Source organism: Stomoxys calcitrans, chromosome 1, assembly GCF_963082655.1.
Source record: "Stomoxys calcitrans chromosome 1, idStoCalc2.1, whole genome shotgun sequence".
Lineage (NCBI taxonomy): Eukaryota > Metazoa > Arthropoda > Insecta > Diptera > Muscidae > Stomoxys > Stomoxys calcitrans.
Window position 1 is genome coordinate 182,981,424 of NC_081552.1, and position 18,032 is coordinate 182,999,455.

The window sequence follows — 18,032 nt, forward strand, 5'->3', positions numbered from 1 at the left end:
TCTGAGTCGAGTGGGTCTGGGCGGGCAGTTAAACAGGTGACGTGTATCGTGCGGTCCCTGGTTACAATCGGGACATACATCTTGCACGTCGGCATCAATCCTAGCTCTGTGGGAATTGAGGCGGCTGCATCTGCCGGAACGTAATTGAGCCAGAACCACTCTGGTTTGCCGGGGGAGGTCGATTGCTTCGGGTGCAATGGGTGGTGGTCGTTCTCCAAGGACTACATTCACCCGGTAGCCAATTAACGCGTCTGCTACCGTGTCTGCATGAATGTTGTTCAGACCCGCTTGATATGCCACTTGATCTAGAGGTTCTCTCTTGTAGCGCTGGACCTCACGCTCTAGATCGTGTAGATCTACCTTAAGGCTTCTGGGCGGTGGATATCTATCCACAAGATGATGATTTGGATGATTTCTGCGATAACAGCCCAAAAGGTATTGCTTAGACAGCATGTAGTTATGTCTTCGCACTGGTAGGATCTTTGTCTCCTGATGGAGGTGGTCCACATGAGAACTGAGGAGACAGCCCGTCGCATTCTGACAAATCTGAATATTATTCCACTGCGTGTCACAAAGTTGACGTGACCACACTGGCGCTGCATAACTTACCACAGACCGGCCAATTGCTTTGTACGTGGTCAACAAGGTTTCTTTGTCTGCACCCCAAGTGCTGCCAGCGAGTGACTTGAGGACCTTGTTTCTACTTTTGACTTTATTGCAGATTGCTGTGGCATGTGGGGAGAAAGTGTAGGAGCTGTCAAATGTGACGCCAAGTAATTTGGCACACTTGATGGTCGGAATCATTTCTCTATCGACCATCACAGTCAGCTCAGTATTCACCTCACGCGTATTTGTAGTGAACAGTGTGGCTGAAGATTTGGTGGCGGATATCTTCAGATTTCTTGCAGCGAAATATGAGGCAAGCTCGTTGAGGTAGACGTTCAACCTATCGCAGATGTCATCAATGCGTGGGGGGCCTGATGCCAAGATCGTACAGTCGTCCGCATATGATACGATCTCTATGTCGTCTGGAGGAGGTGGGATGGAGGATAGGTAGAGGTTAAACAGAGCCGGAGACATCACCCCGCCTTGGGGAACTCCCTGTTTCACTCTACGGTGTTTTGACTTCTTATCCCTAAATTCCACAAATGACTGGCGGCCACACAGATAATTCGCGACCCAACGTTTCAGGCCTGGCTGGAGGGACGTTGTTGTGCTGTGCAGTCTCCGAAATCCGTGTTGATGCTCGGCGAATGGAAATTCTCCTACGAGGCTCGGGAGGAGTAATGCTTCAAGCGTCTTAGCCACTGGTGAGAGAAGGGAGATCGGTCTGTACGACTCCCCCAAACTCGGGTCTTTACCAGGCTTCAGTAGCGGGATCACTCTGCCCATTTTCCAGACATCGGAAACTATAAGAGTGTTCAATGACAGGTTAAGGACAGTGGTAAGGTACTCAACTCCAGTTAAATCCAGATTCTTCAGCATCAATGTAGAGATTCCGTCGGGGCCCAACGCCTTGGAAGATTTGGCGCCACGGATGACATTCGTAACTTCGCCCACGGTAAATTGTGATGACTGTTCATCGGCTCGGAGACCACGAATACGGCGAATGGCTCTCCTCCTTGCCCTGTCTCTCTCGGGATGCACAATAAATTGACGGTTGAACAACCTGGCGCACCTCTTCGAATCAGTCATGGTTATCTCGCCAAAAGTGACTGAGGTCCTGTCGTCCCGTCTACCTGGGTTCGAGAGAGACTTAACAGTGGCCCACAGTTTGCCTGCACCGGTACCTAAGTTACATTGCTCCAAGTGTTCCAGCCACAAATTCCGCATATGTTCGTTGACTACCCTGTTTATTTCCAGATTCAACTCGCTGATTCTGGGGTTAGCGGGGTCCATAGCACGAATCCCATCACGCTTGTCTGCGAGTACCACTGCTTGCGCCGGGATATTGGGTCGCACTTGGGGTATTCGACCGGCTGGTATAAAGCGAGCGGCTGCTGCGTTGATGATGTCTCGGAATTTCCTCTCGGCCACAAGCACATCAGAGGGGGGTGGCAGTTCATTGAAGCGGCGATTGGTATACTCTCTGAAGCCGGTCCAATTGGCCTTCTTGTAATTGATGAAGGTCCGGCGCTCAGAGGTTATGAAGTCGGGTGGTCGGTCGATGGTGAGGATTATGGGGAGGTGGTCTGACCCCAAAGAGATGACGGCTTGCCAGGATACGTCACTCAGGAGATCAGGGGATGCAATTGAGATGTCTGGCAAGCTGCTGCACCTCCTCGTAATCCTAGTGGGGGCATCCTCATTCACCGTGCAAAACTTGGAGCTATCTATCTGCTCTGCCAAAGCTATGCCACGCTGGTCGTTACCTAGGGGAGAATGCCATGACGAGTGATGTGCATTAAAGTCCCCCAAACCCAGACGATTATGGCTAGATAGCAACCCACTTATGTCGGGGTTGTAAGCCTGGCCATTAATCGGGACACGTTGTATATCTCTATCTCGGCAGTACCAGACCTGACTGCAACCCCCATACATTCCATGTATGGGTCACTAGCGTCAAGCGCAGGCGAGATAGGTCTATACTGCACGGAATGGTGTATAACGAAGGCCAATCCCCCACCTCCGTTCCTTGAGCGATCCTTACGTAGCACATTGTAGCCGTGACAACTGTGCAAGCTGCAGGTGTTAGTCAGCTTTGTCTCCTGGATCGCTGCGACCGATATGCTCTTCCGATTCATAAAATCTACAATCTCATCAATCTTGCCTCGCAGTCCATTGCAGTTTAACTGCAAGAACGATACACTTCCCGGCACTGGCCTGGCAATGTAGGGCTAGGGTGCTGTCGTTGCATAAATTGCCGTACGGGAGAGGTCGGGGGGGGGTCACATAGCCCGACGACGAGGACGCCGAAGGCGACGACGGCGACGCTTGTGACCCACTGCTGGCTATGTTCGCACAGCACCTAGCGACATAGCCAGTATGACTATACTCCCGTAGCGAAGTTAGGCCAGAGCAAGAACGGAAGTGTACCCACTCCAAGCACCGGTTACACCTCACCGACACTGACCGATGATGAAGGCGGTTCTGGCAAACGGAACAGAACCAGGGTCCGGGGTTCTTTTCAATCCCGGCACGGACCAGAAGCGTACGGAGAAGGCACTCCGAGATGTGCCTCTCCCATGACGAAAAAAGACGAACACGTACACTGAGGCGGCAGCCCTTGCCGATCTTGTGTCTTCATACAGGATTAGGGATAGGTTAGGTTAGGTTGAAAAGAAGGTGCCGCCCCATGCCATTATGGACATACACCTAAGTCAGTAATCGGTTTGTTGTGCGCTCTAAATACAAAAAAAAAAAAAAATAAAAGTAAAGAAAATCTAAGTTAGGAATTCCGTGCTTTTTACAAAAGCCTTAATTGTTTTCAATACCACTCCCCTAAGTTGGTTCATGTCTGGTATTATGTCTCCACCTAAGTGCCGGTGTCTGTTAGACGCGAAAGCCGGGCATTGGAAAAGGAAATGCTCCAACGTCTCATCATCTTCCCCGCATGCCCTACACATGCTATCACTTGCCGCACCGATTTTACATAAGTGAGCTCGTAGTCCTATGTGTCCCGTTATAATACCAATAGCTATACTGACCTCCTCCTTGCTTCCTTTCAGTAATAGCCTCGTCTTCTCACGATTTGGATCCCCCCCCCCCCTAGGGTTTTCGCCTTCCTACCGACCGTTTCGCTGTTCCACAATGTTGCATGCGCATTCGTCGCCCACTCCCTTAACTCGGACTGCGTCGACACGAAAGGTTTATTGACGGCAGTCCTCTGGTCTTCACCGCCAATTCGTCTGGCCTTTCATTTTCCCTTACTCCGTTTTGGCCCGGCACCCTTAAAATCATCCTAAATATGTGTGCAAAGTTCTCTTAAATATCAACTGGGGCAACGTAGTTGAGCAAGAAAATCTTAATTTGTCGAGGGAGTTTTAGTTCATCAAGGGCTATGCGAGGCGGATGGTCTTCAAAAACAGAAATTACTCTGTAGCAATTTACCGCGTCCGCTTTTGACTACGATATTTTCGTCTCCACAAATGGCAATAACTCGGATTTTTGTACCGCTTTCGGTACCGTATCTTCGTGAATCCCTTTATAACCGTACGATACGTTGCTTGACCTAGGGGCTGGATATTGTTATGCTGAACCTATCGTTTTAGATTAAAAATATTTAATCTTTGATCTCCGGGCGATAGTTGCCTATTCCCAAGATTGTGATCTGGATGGCTGCTGCCACAACAGTCCAAAAGATGCCGCTTGAAAAAGAATTGAGGAGACACCTTTCGTAGTTCGTAAAGATGTATTCAGGCACCCGGCACGGAATAGCTGTGATCACCATACAAGCTGGAACATTGAGGTTCCATCTGTGTTGTTGTTGTTGTAGCAGTGTATTGTACACCGAGGCGGCAGCCCTTGCCGATGAAGGATACCATCGGGTCAATCCGGGTCTGTGTGGTGTTGATTGCTGTCACGAGGAGCTTAGCTTCGAGCTACCGGGCGCGTCCACAGGTTGAGGATAGTGGAATGCTCCAAACGGAGTAGCTGCAACGGCAGTCGCGCAGCATCAGCGGTATTAAGCGGAGAGTCTCAGTGAGAGGCCGAACGGCACCGAGTCTTGCACAAATACTAAGTGCCCATGATGCTCGTTATAACAAGGCAAGTTATTGGCGCCTTTAAATAACCAATGGCCACCGTGTTCCCGCGGCGATCGGTCCTTTGGACACGACAGGAGCAGGAGCTTGACGAGGATCGCTACCTCCACAACAACAACAACAACATGTATTCAGGCAAGACTGAATCTTATTTCACCACTTGTCGCTCAGCGTTAAAAACCACACTGGCGTGGCATAGTTTACCACTAACTGGTCAATTGTTTTTCATCTACTCAACAAGGTTTTATTGTCTGCAACATAGGTGTTTCTGGTTAGTAACTTAAGGATTTTGTTTCTATTTCTGACTTTGGTCAGCAGGGGCTTTCGACAAAGACACCTGATTCGAGTCCTAAGGACATGGCACAATCTATTCTATCTTCGCTTGCCTATAATTTTCCTAGACCATCGACCTTCCCCGGCAAACCAACACGCTCTTTAAGATGTTGGAATAATAGAAGGTTCATCGTTCTCAGGTGTTTTGAAAGGTTTGGTTCGAGTGACTCCCTAAATGACTCCCAAAGACTACACGTCTAGATTCGGAAACTGCACCGCAGTCAACCAAAAGGCTGCGGTTACCTGGAGGACATCCCATGCCTAAAAGAACTAGGGCGAACAATAGTAAGATGGATCCAAGAACCTTTGCTAATATCGCTAGGGACAGTTTGGTGATGGCAGTTGTCGACAAGGGAGAAAAACAGGGCTGCATACCTTGGAGTAATTGGAGTGAGATAGTCAATGGACTGTCATCAGTATACTCCGATGTCCTTGCGGAATTTCCTGGTTTTTTGATGCAGGCTGGTATCGGGTTTTTGACGATGCAGGCGGGTATCGGGGCCGATACAGACTAATTGCCTTCGGGGATCAACGCTCAATTGAAATGTATCGTTGTGCGCTAAAAAAGATTGGTAAGATCTGGCCAGGTGCAGCACTAGATTTAGTCAAGAAGGAAGATATTCCATCTCGACCAATGGCGCACGCTTGGATTTGGATTCCAAGGTTTCCCTCAGATCCATACGTGAAAGACTATAGGGAATGTAATCCCAATCTTCCTACCACCGACTGGAAGATTTGTAGACTGGATGAGGCTGATGGTGACCGAAGACATGCATTATTCATACTAAACAACGCCTGTGTCGTAGAACTTAACAAGTCTAAAGGAGTTGTATCCTATGGATTCAACAAGTTGAAACTGAAGGTCTATAGAGGCGGTAGGGAGACGACTCGGCAGTTGTTGGCCTGAGGAGCTATCGACCACAACGCTAAAGTCTGGTGGACTACAGGAGACTGAAAATCCTCTTGCCACAATCGAGACAGGAGGGGAATGCATAGAAACGAGACCCGACAATCCCTGTGTGGGTGGGTCATCCGGTTGGACTGGGCTCTGTGTATGCCCCAGCGGGGAAGCACGGAACACAAAAAGTACTTCGACAGCAGCAGCTAGTGAAGCATCTAAGGAGGAATCGTCCACTTCGCAAATATCTAGGGTCCTGAGGAAGAGTGGTTCCACAGCTTTCTCACCTGTCCCAGGATGCGTACGGAAGCTTATCATGACAAGATCAAGGGAATCTTGTGAGGATGAACTCCAGGCGGAATCAGAAGACGAGGCTTACACAACAGTGGTGGAAGTTTTGATTCCTGACTATGGTCCGGTTTCTACAGATAAATCTCCACCATTGTAAGGCCGCTTCGGCGGCACTTAAGGTCCTCCTGATGGCAGGGGGATTTGACGTGTTCTTATCCAGGAACCATGGGTGTGTGAAGGAATGGTTCGTGGACTATGAATTGCGGGATATAAACTACTCAAGGGTACGGCTCCGTAGCTATGCACTGAAGATTTAGTAGTAGTCAGCCTTGCTTTGGGTTTACTTGACGACGAACATAGACAAGCGTCATCGGACATGTGACCCCTCCGACCCCTCCCGTGCGTCAATAGTGGCAACTGCAACATCCTAACCCCAATATTGCCAGACTTGTGCCGGGAAGTGTATCATTTTTGCAATTGATTTGTAACGGTCTCCGAGGCAAGATCGACGAAATAGGGGATTTTATGGGTCGGAAAAATATATTGGTTGCAGCGATCTAGCAGACAAAGCTCACTAACACCTGTAGCTTGCATAGTTTTGACGAATACAATGAGCTACGTAAGGATCACTTAAGGATTGGGGGGATTGGCCTTCGTGATATACCGTTCCGTGCAGTATAGACCCATCTCGCCTGCATCTGGCGCTAGTGACCCCTACATGGAGTGCATTGGCATAGCAGTCCGGTCCGGTACTGCCGAGAATGAGCGTGTACATACCGCCGGGTGGTGGCCGTGTCGCAATTAATGGCCAGGCTTACAAGCCTGACATAAGTGGGCTACTATCTGGCCATAATCGTCTGGTTCTAGGGGACTTTAATGTGCATGACACTACATGGCATTCTCCCCTAGCGATCAGCGGGGCAATGCTTTAGCAGAGCTGATTAAAGGCTTCACGTTTTGCACTGTGAATAACGATGCCCCCACTAGGATTACGAGGAGGTGTAGCAGCTCGGCAGACATTTCCATTGCATACTCTGCATACGTCTCCTGAGGACGTATCCTGGCAAGCCGTCATTCCTTTGGGATCAGATCACCTCCACATAATTCCCACCATCGACCGAAGGTTAATTGGGCTGGCTTCAGGCAGTACACCAATCGCCACTTCAGTGAAATTCCACCCACTCACATGTGCAGTAGCCGCTCGGTTTATACCAGCCGGTCGAACACCCCAAGTGTGGCCCAATTTCCCGGCGCAAGTAATGGTACTCGCAGACGAACGTGATGGGATTCGTTGCACGGACCCCACTAACCCCAGAATCAGCGATCTGGAAATAAATAGGGTAGTCAATGAACATAAGCGAAAACTGAGGATGGAACACTTGGAGCAATGTAATTTAGGTATCGGTTTAGGCCAGCTGTGGTCTACTCTTAAGTCACTCTCGAACCCCGGTAGACGGGACGACAGGATTGGCAGAGTTATTCTGCTTTTGAAGCCTGGAAAGGACCCGAGTTTGGGGGAGTCGTACAGACTCTTTACTCACCAGTAGTCAAAACGCTTGAGCCACTAGTTTGTTGGAGCATTTCCATTCGCCGGACATAAGCTTGGATTTCGAAGACTGCATAGCACAACAATAGCTTTGCATGCCATCACCGCACACATTTTTCGTGGCTTCATTTAGCCCAGGCCATGTGATAGGACGGTCCTCGTGGCACTGGACCTATCGCAGACATTCGACACGGTCGGCCATGCCAAACTATTTGAAGACATCGCCAATACGTCCGTCCAGCCACATCAGAAACGCTGGGTTTCGAATAATCTGTGTGTTCGTCGATTATTTGTAGAATTTTGGGATAAGAAATCCAAACGCCGTAGAGTGAAACAGGGAGTTCTCCAGAGCGGGGCGATATCTCCGGCACTGTTTAACCTCTACCTATCCTCTATTCTTCATGTGCGGGACTGATACACCATTGTTGCAGTATTGACCTATCTCGTCTGCCCGTTACGCTACACAGAGAGAATTTTTCGTCATAGATGTAATGATCGGGTGCTACAGATACTCTGGGCAGGACCGTTTTCCTCTCGGTATCCAACAAATAAATAACTGCCGAACTCTGCACCGCAAGGGGAATTCCAAGCAACCAGAGCAGGTTTGAAATGGCCAGGTTTAAAACAGTAGAGTACAATAAACAAAGACCCTGTCGCCATCGATTCGATGCAGTCGACCACCCCAACGTTCCCAATAACGTCAAAGAATCCGAACTACCAAATTCGAAAAAAAGTTTGCTTGTCACCTACATGGACGTGGAATTTAATAAACAAATCAAAGTCGAAGTACTGACGAATAAAACAGAGGGTTCCAAACAGTAGTTCGGCAAACCTGTAAAGATTATATAAAATTCGGATTTGAGGAATCATCCGAATTGCTTGCCGGGGGGCAATAGCATCGCTGAACTATGGTAGATGTAAGAACAGTTATTTCCATGACCTGAAGGAATTCTTAAGGGGGGTCCTCATTGAGCTAGGTGTCAAAAACGATAGAAAAAGAATTTCAACTAAAATCCACAGGGTGTTAGCGGTAACTCTCGAAGTGTCTTTTTTTCGTCAGCCCATACAACTTATACCTGCAACAAAGCAAAAACCAAAAGTGGCGCTTTTTTTGGACTGCAGATCATCTAGAGGTGATGGGCTGTAAAGCTGTTGTGTGTTCTTTGACCCAGTATGCCTTACAAACGATTTTTGAGATATCTTTAGGCAACTGTGAGCAATAACGAAAATATCAATGGATGGTTCAACACGATTCCCACCTCCCATGTCCCCCAGTGATAGCTGGGACCCTAAAAATTTGCCGAAGAACTTCCCATTAAGAACTGGGAAACCCGTTGGGTTTTCAGATAAATGCTAAGGGAAATCTTTTATAGCCGAGTAAAAAGACTTAACGCTTAAACCGGGAAGTTTTACTTAGCTGTATACTCATAAGAGTCTCCAGCATTCCAAAAAAGGATAATCACCGCTGAAAATGTTTTCCTATGTTCTCGTCCCAGTTGATACTACTGGCATCTGAGTGTCTGATATAAAAAAAATACACTAAATGGTCTGGGTGTTACCATTTTCTCTTTTCTTTAACATTGCAGCGTTTTAGCTCATTCCCATTCACATTGCTAATGTTTCTTCTTCTTCTTTATGTCTTTTAGCTCATTCTCAATCCCGAGCGCATGAGCATTGGCCTGCGAGCTTTCCTAGTTGTGGCCGATTCGTTACAGCAGAAGGACGGTGAACCTCCCATGCCTCGCACTGTGCCCGTTTTGCCATCGGGCAATACGTTGCGCGTCAAGAAGACCTACCTCAATAAAATGTTGACCGATGACACGGCACGCAGCATTGGCATGTCCACATACTTTCCTCATGTACGTCGCGTCTTTGTCGATATACTACGAGCCCTGGACGTACATTATGGCCGCCCTCTAATGATGACCAATACACAGAATCAAAATAAAGAACCCGACGAAATGCTATCGGGTGAGCGAAAACCTCGCATTGATCTCTTTCGAACATGCGTGGCTGCAGTGCCACGTCTCATACCCGATACAATGACCTCGCAGGAACTGGTCGATTTACTGTCGCGCCTCACCGTCCACATGGATGAAGAATTGCGCATGCTAACGCATCAGTCTTTGCAGACACTGGTCATTGATTTTCCGGATTGGCGTCAGGATGTCGTGCACGGTTACACTCAGTTTCTGGTGCGCGATGTCACCGACACCTATCCGCAACTGTTGGAGAATTGTACGCGCATGCTATTCGTGTTCCTGAATATATGGCGTTGTGCCATCACCGTCAATGGTGGCATTGGCGGCAATAACAATCTCAAAACACCCACCAGCACCTCCAATGTGAATGCGGCAAATACCGGCGTCGTTGGTCAAAGTGTTGCCGTTGGTGTGGGCGTTAATGCGGCGACAGCAGTAGGTGGTGGCATTGGTGGTGCCGGTGCAGTTGTGGGCAAAGATACCGCCACCAGTCAATTGTCGAGTGCCAGCAATATCAAGAACATGAATACCAACTCAAGTGCAACCTCCAGTATTACCTCGAGTGGCATGTCAAGCATAACACAAGCCACCGTCATTAATCTGGCCGAGACAGGCAAAAAAAACGAAATTCCCTTGTCCACCACTCTGCATTTTGTGGAAGGCTATGCCTTGGTTTTACTATGCAATTATCGTCCATATTTGCGTAAATTGGCAGCTATGATCCTGAAGGAGGTGAAAAATCTTATGAAAGCATTGGGTTTACCTGAAACGGAGCCACCCCTTTTGGATGTCATTGACAAGTGCTGCCCACAGGTGAGTGAATCAATTAAAGGAAGTAGTTGTGATTATGCGTAATTACATAGACGTCAAATGGCTCAAGACAACCGATAATAATGAGTGTTGAAAGAAATGTACAGTTAAAAACAAAACTTAATATCTTGTACCAAAAATTTAGGCAGATTCAGATTTTTTTTTTTTAACTAAAAAAAAAAACCTTTTCTAGCTCTATAGGACCTGTAAATGCAAATTGCAAATTGGGGGCAAACTTCTTACATATCACTGAGTGCTGTCCGATTCAAGCTTATAGCCGAGTCTGAACGGCGTGCCGCAGAGCGACACCTCTTTGGGGAAAAGTTTTTACATGGCAAAGTATCTCACAAATGTCGCCAGCATTAGGAGGGGATAACTACCGCCGAAAAAATTTTTTCTGATGTTCTCGCCAGGATTCGGACACAGGCGTACAGCGTCAAGGGCGGACATGCTAACCTCTGCGCTACAGTGGCCTCCTATAGGGCTTGGAGCAGGATCGAAATTAAGCTACAGCGAGAGTTGACAAACTATCGATAATCTCAACATTGGATATTTTTCATAATAAATATCGGTAGCATCGATACTATCGTAAATTCCCCATCATCTATAAAGTCAGTTCGAAATCATGTCATTGTACAAAATTTTAGCCTAATAGAATAAAAATTGCGCCCTATATAGGCGCAATGTATCGTAAAGGATACATTCGGTGTCGGATCGCTTATTTTTGTTTAATTTTGCCGATAGTATCGATAGGAAAAATATCAATCGATATTAAGACAAAAAATAAAATATCGATAGGGCCATCGATATTTTGCCATCTCTAGCCTGAACTACTCTGGGTGAGAGTGAGGCTAATTTCTTGGTGTTAGACGCAGATTAAGCATCAGTGAAGAAATTTCGCCGGAGCCCAACGCCTTGGATGACTTGGCTCCATGTATGACATTCGTAATTTCGTCCTCGGTAAATTGTGATGGCTGTCCATCGGCTCGAAGGTCACGGATACAATGAATGGCTTTCCTCCTAGCCTTGTCACATTCGGGATGCTCAAAAAATTGACGGTTGAACATCCTGGCGCATCTTTTAGGGTCAGTTACCGTTACATCGCCAAAAGTGACTGAGGTGCTGTCAACTCTTCTTTCGGGGTTCGAGAGTGACTTAACAGTAGACGACGGCGAAACTGCACTTTGTACGGCGAACCTCCGATTTCGCTAAAATTTGGTTGTTGTAGTCACATTTTCATGTAAAGGTGGCAATCCTTGTCAAGCTCCTGTAGGTGAGCAAACTCGTTCACCGCGGAAACAGGGTGTCCATTGGTTATTTTAAGGAGCCAATAACTCGCATTGTCATACCGAGCATCATAGGCACTCAGTATTTGTGCAAGAGCCGGTGTCGCCCGGCCTCTCACTGAAACATTCCGTTCGATACCGCTTATTGTCCGCGACTGCCGTTGCAGCTACTCCGTATGGAGCATTCCACTATCCGTACCCTGTTGACGCGTTCGGTAGCTCAGAGCTAAGCTTCTGGTGACAGCAATGAACACCCCACAGATCAGATCTCAACGTTCCAGGCTGTGTGGTGCTCACTGCTATCCCGTGCCGGCATGTCTTCAAATTGTTTGGCATGGCTGACCGTGTCGAATGTCTTCGATAGGTCCAGTGCCATGAGGACCGTCCTATCACTTGGCCTGGGCTGATTGAAGCCACGGCAAATGTGTGCCGTGATGGCATGCAAAGCAGTTGTTGTGCTATGCATTCTTCGAAAACTATGCTGATGCTCGGCGAATGGAAATTCTCCAACGAGGATCGAGAGTTGAAGTACCTCAAGCATCTCAGCTACTGGTGAGAGAAGGGAGGGTTCTCTCCAGGCTTCAGTAGTGAGATCACTCTGCTAACCTTCCAGACATCACGTACTATAAGGTGCTTAAAGACAGGTTGAGGACAGTTGTAAGGTACTCGACTCAAGGTAGATCCAGATCCATACTCGGGATGCACAAAAAATTGACGGTGATCGGTAATGTGCATTAGCATCACTTCCCATAGTGAGTCTTTTTTCATTGGAAAAGCTACTTTAATCAAAAACTTAATGCTAAAATGGCATTTGTAAATCGTGTACCAAAAGAAGGGAAGCGAACCAGTAATGAGATTTATTTATTTCAAGGCTGGCTACTACTAAATCTTCAGTGGCTAGTCTTTGAAAGTATACAGGCTCTGTGTCTCTCATTCCCCGTAACCTTGAGTAGTTTAAATCCAGGAATTCTTAGTCCACGAATCATTCCTCCACACACTCATGGTTCCTGCCAAAGAACAACGGTGAATCCTCCTGCCATCAGAAGGACCTTAATAGCCGCCGAGGCGGCCATACAATGGTGAAGATTTATCTGCAGAAACTGGGCTTTAGTCGGGTTTCAGAATTTCCACCACTGTTGCGGTAGTCACGTCTTCGCCAAAGGTTCATTCTCACAAGATCCGTTCGGTCTTGTCATGATGAGTTTCGTTGCGCATCCAAGGGCAGATGAGAAAGATTGGATCTACTCTTCCTCAGGCCACTAGACACTTGCAGTAGTACTCTTCTTGTAGTGTAGTGTTCTCTTCTTCCCCTTAATCCCACTGTAACCGGATGACCCACCCACACAGTGCTTCCTCCCTTGTTTTTTCGATTGTGGCGTACATGTTGAGCTCTGCGATTGCCGTCAGCCTCATCCAATCCACGAATCCTCTAGACAGCTGATTACAGTCCCTCAGTCACCCAAGTATGGATGCGAAAATCCTATTGGTAACATGACGGGACACATAGGTCTACGAGTTCACTTATTTTAAACTGTGCGGCAAGTGATAGCATGTGTAGGGCATGCGGGGAAGATAATGAGACGTAGGAGCATTTCCTTTGTCATTGCCTGGCTTTCGCGTCTAACAGATACCGGCAGTTAGGTAGGGAGACAATATGAGACATGAACCAACTTAAGGGAGTGGCATGGAAAACAATCAAGGATTTTGTAAGCAGCGCGAAATTCCTAACATAGATTTTCTTTTTCGAGGTTACTTTTTTGTATTTAGAGCGAACGACAAGCCGATTACTTGCTAAGGTGTATGTCCATAGTGGCATGGAAGGAATATCTTCCTTCTTGCCTAAATCCAGTGCTGCTCCTGGCCAGATCTCGCTAATCTTTTTTACTACGCAATTAGTTTGTATCGGCCCCGAGACCACCCTGCATCGCCGCAAAGTGGAGGAGGACCAGCCAATTCCGTAAGGACATCGGAGTATAAAGATGACAGTCCATTTAATATCCTACTTCAATTAATCCTAGGTATGCAACCCAGTTCTTCTCCCTTGTCGACAACTACCATTCAAGCTCCAAGCTGTCCTAGGCGACATTACAGCAGGTTCATGCCATTTTACTATTGTTCGCCTTAGTTCTTTTGAGGATAGAATGTCGTCCAGGTGACCGCAGCCTGTTGGCTAACTGCTGTGCCGTTCCCGAATTTAGACGTGTAGCCTTAGGATAGGTTGTGTAGCGAATCTCCGAGCCCAATTAAGGAAGCCTCTCTCCTTATCGGTGAGAGGTTTATTTTCATTTGCATTAAGCGTCTCAATAAACTGAGAGCGTATTGGTTTGCCAGAGAAGGCTAATAGGCTAGGAAAGTTATAGGCATTCGAAGACAAAATATGAGTGAAGATGAATTCCGAGTTTCAATAGTGGAGACACAAACCACTAACTTAACAGCCCTCTGTTACTGGCAATTGCAGATTACTGTTAAAAATGTTTACACACAATTAACTAACTAAATACGAAAAAATCATTTATACATAAAAATGTAATTTAAAACGCAACAAAAAAGCCTAAATAACATCTAGAAAATAATAATGTGTATAAATAATTAAAGTTTTCCCCTTAATATCAATAATATGCTTGAACAAGGTAAAGAATATTTCAAAAATGGTTACACCATTGTGCAACAAAAAGTTGGCTTGTTCAAACCCGTCTCAAACGACAGCTTATAAATTCTAGTTTCTAATCCATATAGGCTTAAATTTAAAATAATAATCTAACTAACTATCGAACTTTTGGGATCGCGTGAACCACTGGACAAAAATGAAACTGGTCTCAAACGACAGCTTGTGAAGATTAGTTTATTATCCATATAGGCATATTTTCTAAATTATCATCTAGATGTAGAATTTTTGGGACAAACTGGAAAAATATCAGTCAAAAGACTAGAAAGGCAATTAAACGTGAACCCCTGTGCAAAAATGGAAAAAGTTGGCAATTTGAAGCAATTTGTTTGTCTTATATGGCCACTGGGGATGGTTTTGGGGCGGCCCCCTTGGTAATTACACGCAATTTTTAATCCTTGATAATCCCATTCGTATTCTACTCCCGTATACCTTTCATTTGAGTCCCACATTATCCCGGTCAGTCCACCTTGATTTTGGGCGGTTTTGGTGTTGGGAACTTGGTGTCCCTTGAAACTTGGATCCAATTTTTAATATCATATTCATACTCTACTCCCGAATACCTTTCATTGCTGTACTATATTGTCCCGATCGTTCCACTTTTTGATTTTGGGCGCTACTTTTCGGAGGTTTTGGGCCTAGGAGCGGGCTCCGTGGTATTTGGACCCAATGTTTAATACCATATTCGCATATTAAACTCCCAAATACCTTTTATTTGAGTCCTATATTGTCCCAATCGGTACATAAAGGGTGATTTTTTTGAGGTTAGGATTTTCATGCATTAGTATTTGACAGATCACGTGGGATTTCAGACATGCTGTCAAAGAGAAAGATGCTCAGTATGCTTTGACATTTCATCATGAATAGACTTACTAACGAGCAACGCTTGCAAATCATTGAATGTTATTACCAAAATCAGTGTTCGGTTCGAAATGTGTTAAAATTTTGAAAAATTTTGTTCAGCGATGAGGCTCATTTCTGGTTGAATGGCTACGTAAATAAGCAAAATTGCCGCATTTGGAGTGAAGAGCAACCATAAGCCGTTCAAGAATTGCCCATGCATCCCGAAAAATGCACTGTTTGGTGTGGTTTGTACGCTGGTGGAATCATTGGACCGTATTTTTTCAAAGATGCTGTTGGACGCAACGTTACGGTGAATGAACACATTTCGAACCGAACACTGGGTTTGGTAATAAAATTCAATGATTTGCAAGCGTTGCTCGTTAGTAAGTCTATTCATGATGAAATGTCAAAACATACTGAGCATCTTTCTCTTTGACAGCATGTCTGAAATCCCACGTGATCTGTCAAATACTAATGCATGAAAATCCTAACCTCAAAAAAATCACCCTTTATATCCTGCTGGGGGCTTTTGAGGGGTGGGGAGGCCGCTCAGACACCAAGGAATAAATTTTTATGTCAGACTTGCTGCACTGGGCTCTCTCCGCTTCGCCTTCTTTTACTTTAAATGGAACAAAATTATCCTTTGAATATTTATTTTCGACAATTAAAGAGCTTTTAGCGAAGTACTATGCTACGAAAATATTATATGCATATCGCTTGACTAACAATATGAGTGCCTTTATCTGATTCCCATATAATCTTTTTTGGACTGCGAATTCGCTCGGAGGGTTTAATGTCATTTAAGTTTGGTTGTTAGATGTACTCCATTCTTAAAAGGCTTTATTTCGGTCCGAAATTCTCATGATGTCCGCTTGGGGGGTGATATCGGGCGTGAGGTGGTCCCCCAGACACTTTGCCCTGAAAAAATATCAGCATCGTGCTCTTCTCTCAAAAACCATTTATTTAAACCCCATATTTGCATTGGTCTAAGGAGAGTTTATTGGATGAGGCGTTCCCCAAACACTTGTCCCCAAAATTGGTTACCAAATTTGTTTTTTAATCTCAAATACCATTCATTTGAGCCACATATTGGCATGATCGGTAAATTTTTACCCTTACCCTTGGGGAAGGGGCGGTGCCCCAAATACGTGGTCCCACAATTTGATATCAGATTCGTATTCTACTCCCAAATACCTTTATTTAAGCCCCATATTGCGATGGTCAGTAAATAATTGCTGTTTGTGTTGTATTTTGGGGAAGGGGTAGACCCCATGAAAATTGGTCCTGGAAGTGGGTATCAATTTCGTGCTATAATCCCCAATACCTTTCATTTGAGCCCCACATTGACATGGTCGGTAAATATGCCCAATTTAAGGGTGTTTTGGGGAGTGCGGTGGTCCTCCAAAGACTAAGCCCTGAAAATATATCAGCATCTTGCTCATGTATCTATACATTATTTATTGGACACCAAATTAGTTTTCTAATTTAAACCCCTTATTGCAATATGTCGGGTTTGGGATATGGGCCCTAAAAACTATCAATATCGAGCGCCACTGGGGGTTGTTATGGTGGTCGGACGTCCCCTAGATAGTCGGTACCGAATTTTGTTATCAAAATCATTGTCTACTTCCAAATACCTTCATTTGAGGCCCATATTTCCATAGTCGGCAAACATGACCGGTTTGGGCGTGTTTTGGGGGATGGGGCGGCTACTCTAAAATACCTCTTATTATCCGAGATCTGGCTTTTCTGAAAATTGGGGAAAGGTGGCGGGTCCTTCACCCTTCAGATGTCAAAAAAAATGTTGTACCCTATTTTCACCACGGGATCATTATGCACCATCTGTGAAAATTTCAAGAAAATCGGTTTGGCTTTTTTTGAGTCTGTAGGGAACACACAAACAAACACAAATTGATTTTTATATATAAGACTAGCCGAACCGGGCTTGCTCCGCTGCGCCTTCTTTGACTCTCTAATATCGTTTTTAGGGTGAGGACACTTTGTCCTGAATGCGGATATCGAATTCGTGCCATTGTAGCCTATGACGCTGAACTGCGAATCCTGGCGAGAACATCAGACAAAGCGGTAGTTATCCCCTCTCAATGTTGGCGACATTTGCGAAGTACAATGGTCATTTAAAAAATTTTCCCCAAAGAGGTGTTGCACTGCGGGGCGCCGTTCGGACTGGGCTATTAAAAAAGGTCCCTTTTCATTGAGTTTAAACTTGAAACAGAAAGCACTCATTGATGTGTGAGAATTTGCCCCTGTTCGGTTTTTGGTGGTACTGTTCTTCCTTAGGGTAATGTTCTCATTAGGGGAGGGATGGCACCTCATACATTTCGACTTGAGTCCCATATTGACATGAACTTTGAATATATCTGTTTAGAGGAGTTTTGGGGTTGGGTGGGACCGCTGGGTACTTGGACCCAAATTTTAATATCCGTTTTATGGGTGGCGTTTTTGGGGTAAGGGAGAGGGTTCGACTCCACCCGATATCTAAAAATTATATATATCCTACGTTTATTTCCAGAAAAACGTACACAATCTATGAAAAATTTTAGTAAATCGGTTCAGCCATGTATCATATAGTCATAATTTGTCTAATAGCGATCTGATGTTGTATGCCAGATTCGAAATCTACTACCGAATACCTTTCATTTGAGCCCCATAATGAA

The 18,032-nt window shown here is 45.7% G+C and overlaps 1 protein-coding gene across 5 annotated transcripts in view; it reads left to right on the top strand.

The window, feature by feature from the left end:
• The window catches only part of LOC106084960 (protein furry), a 470,149-nt gene that overhangs the window by 104,609 nt on the left and 347,508 nt on the right, over positions 1–18,032 (top strand). For all 5 annotated transcript variants that reach the window (XM_059360195.1, XM_059360193.1, XM_059360196.1 and 2 more), the window contains one exon: positions 9,418–10,566. In XM_059360195.1, the coding sequence (XP_059216178.1) occupies positions 9,418–10,566 (1,149 nt within the window). The remainder of the gene's footprint in view (positions 1–9,417; positions 10,567–18,032) is intronic.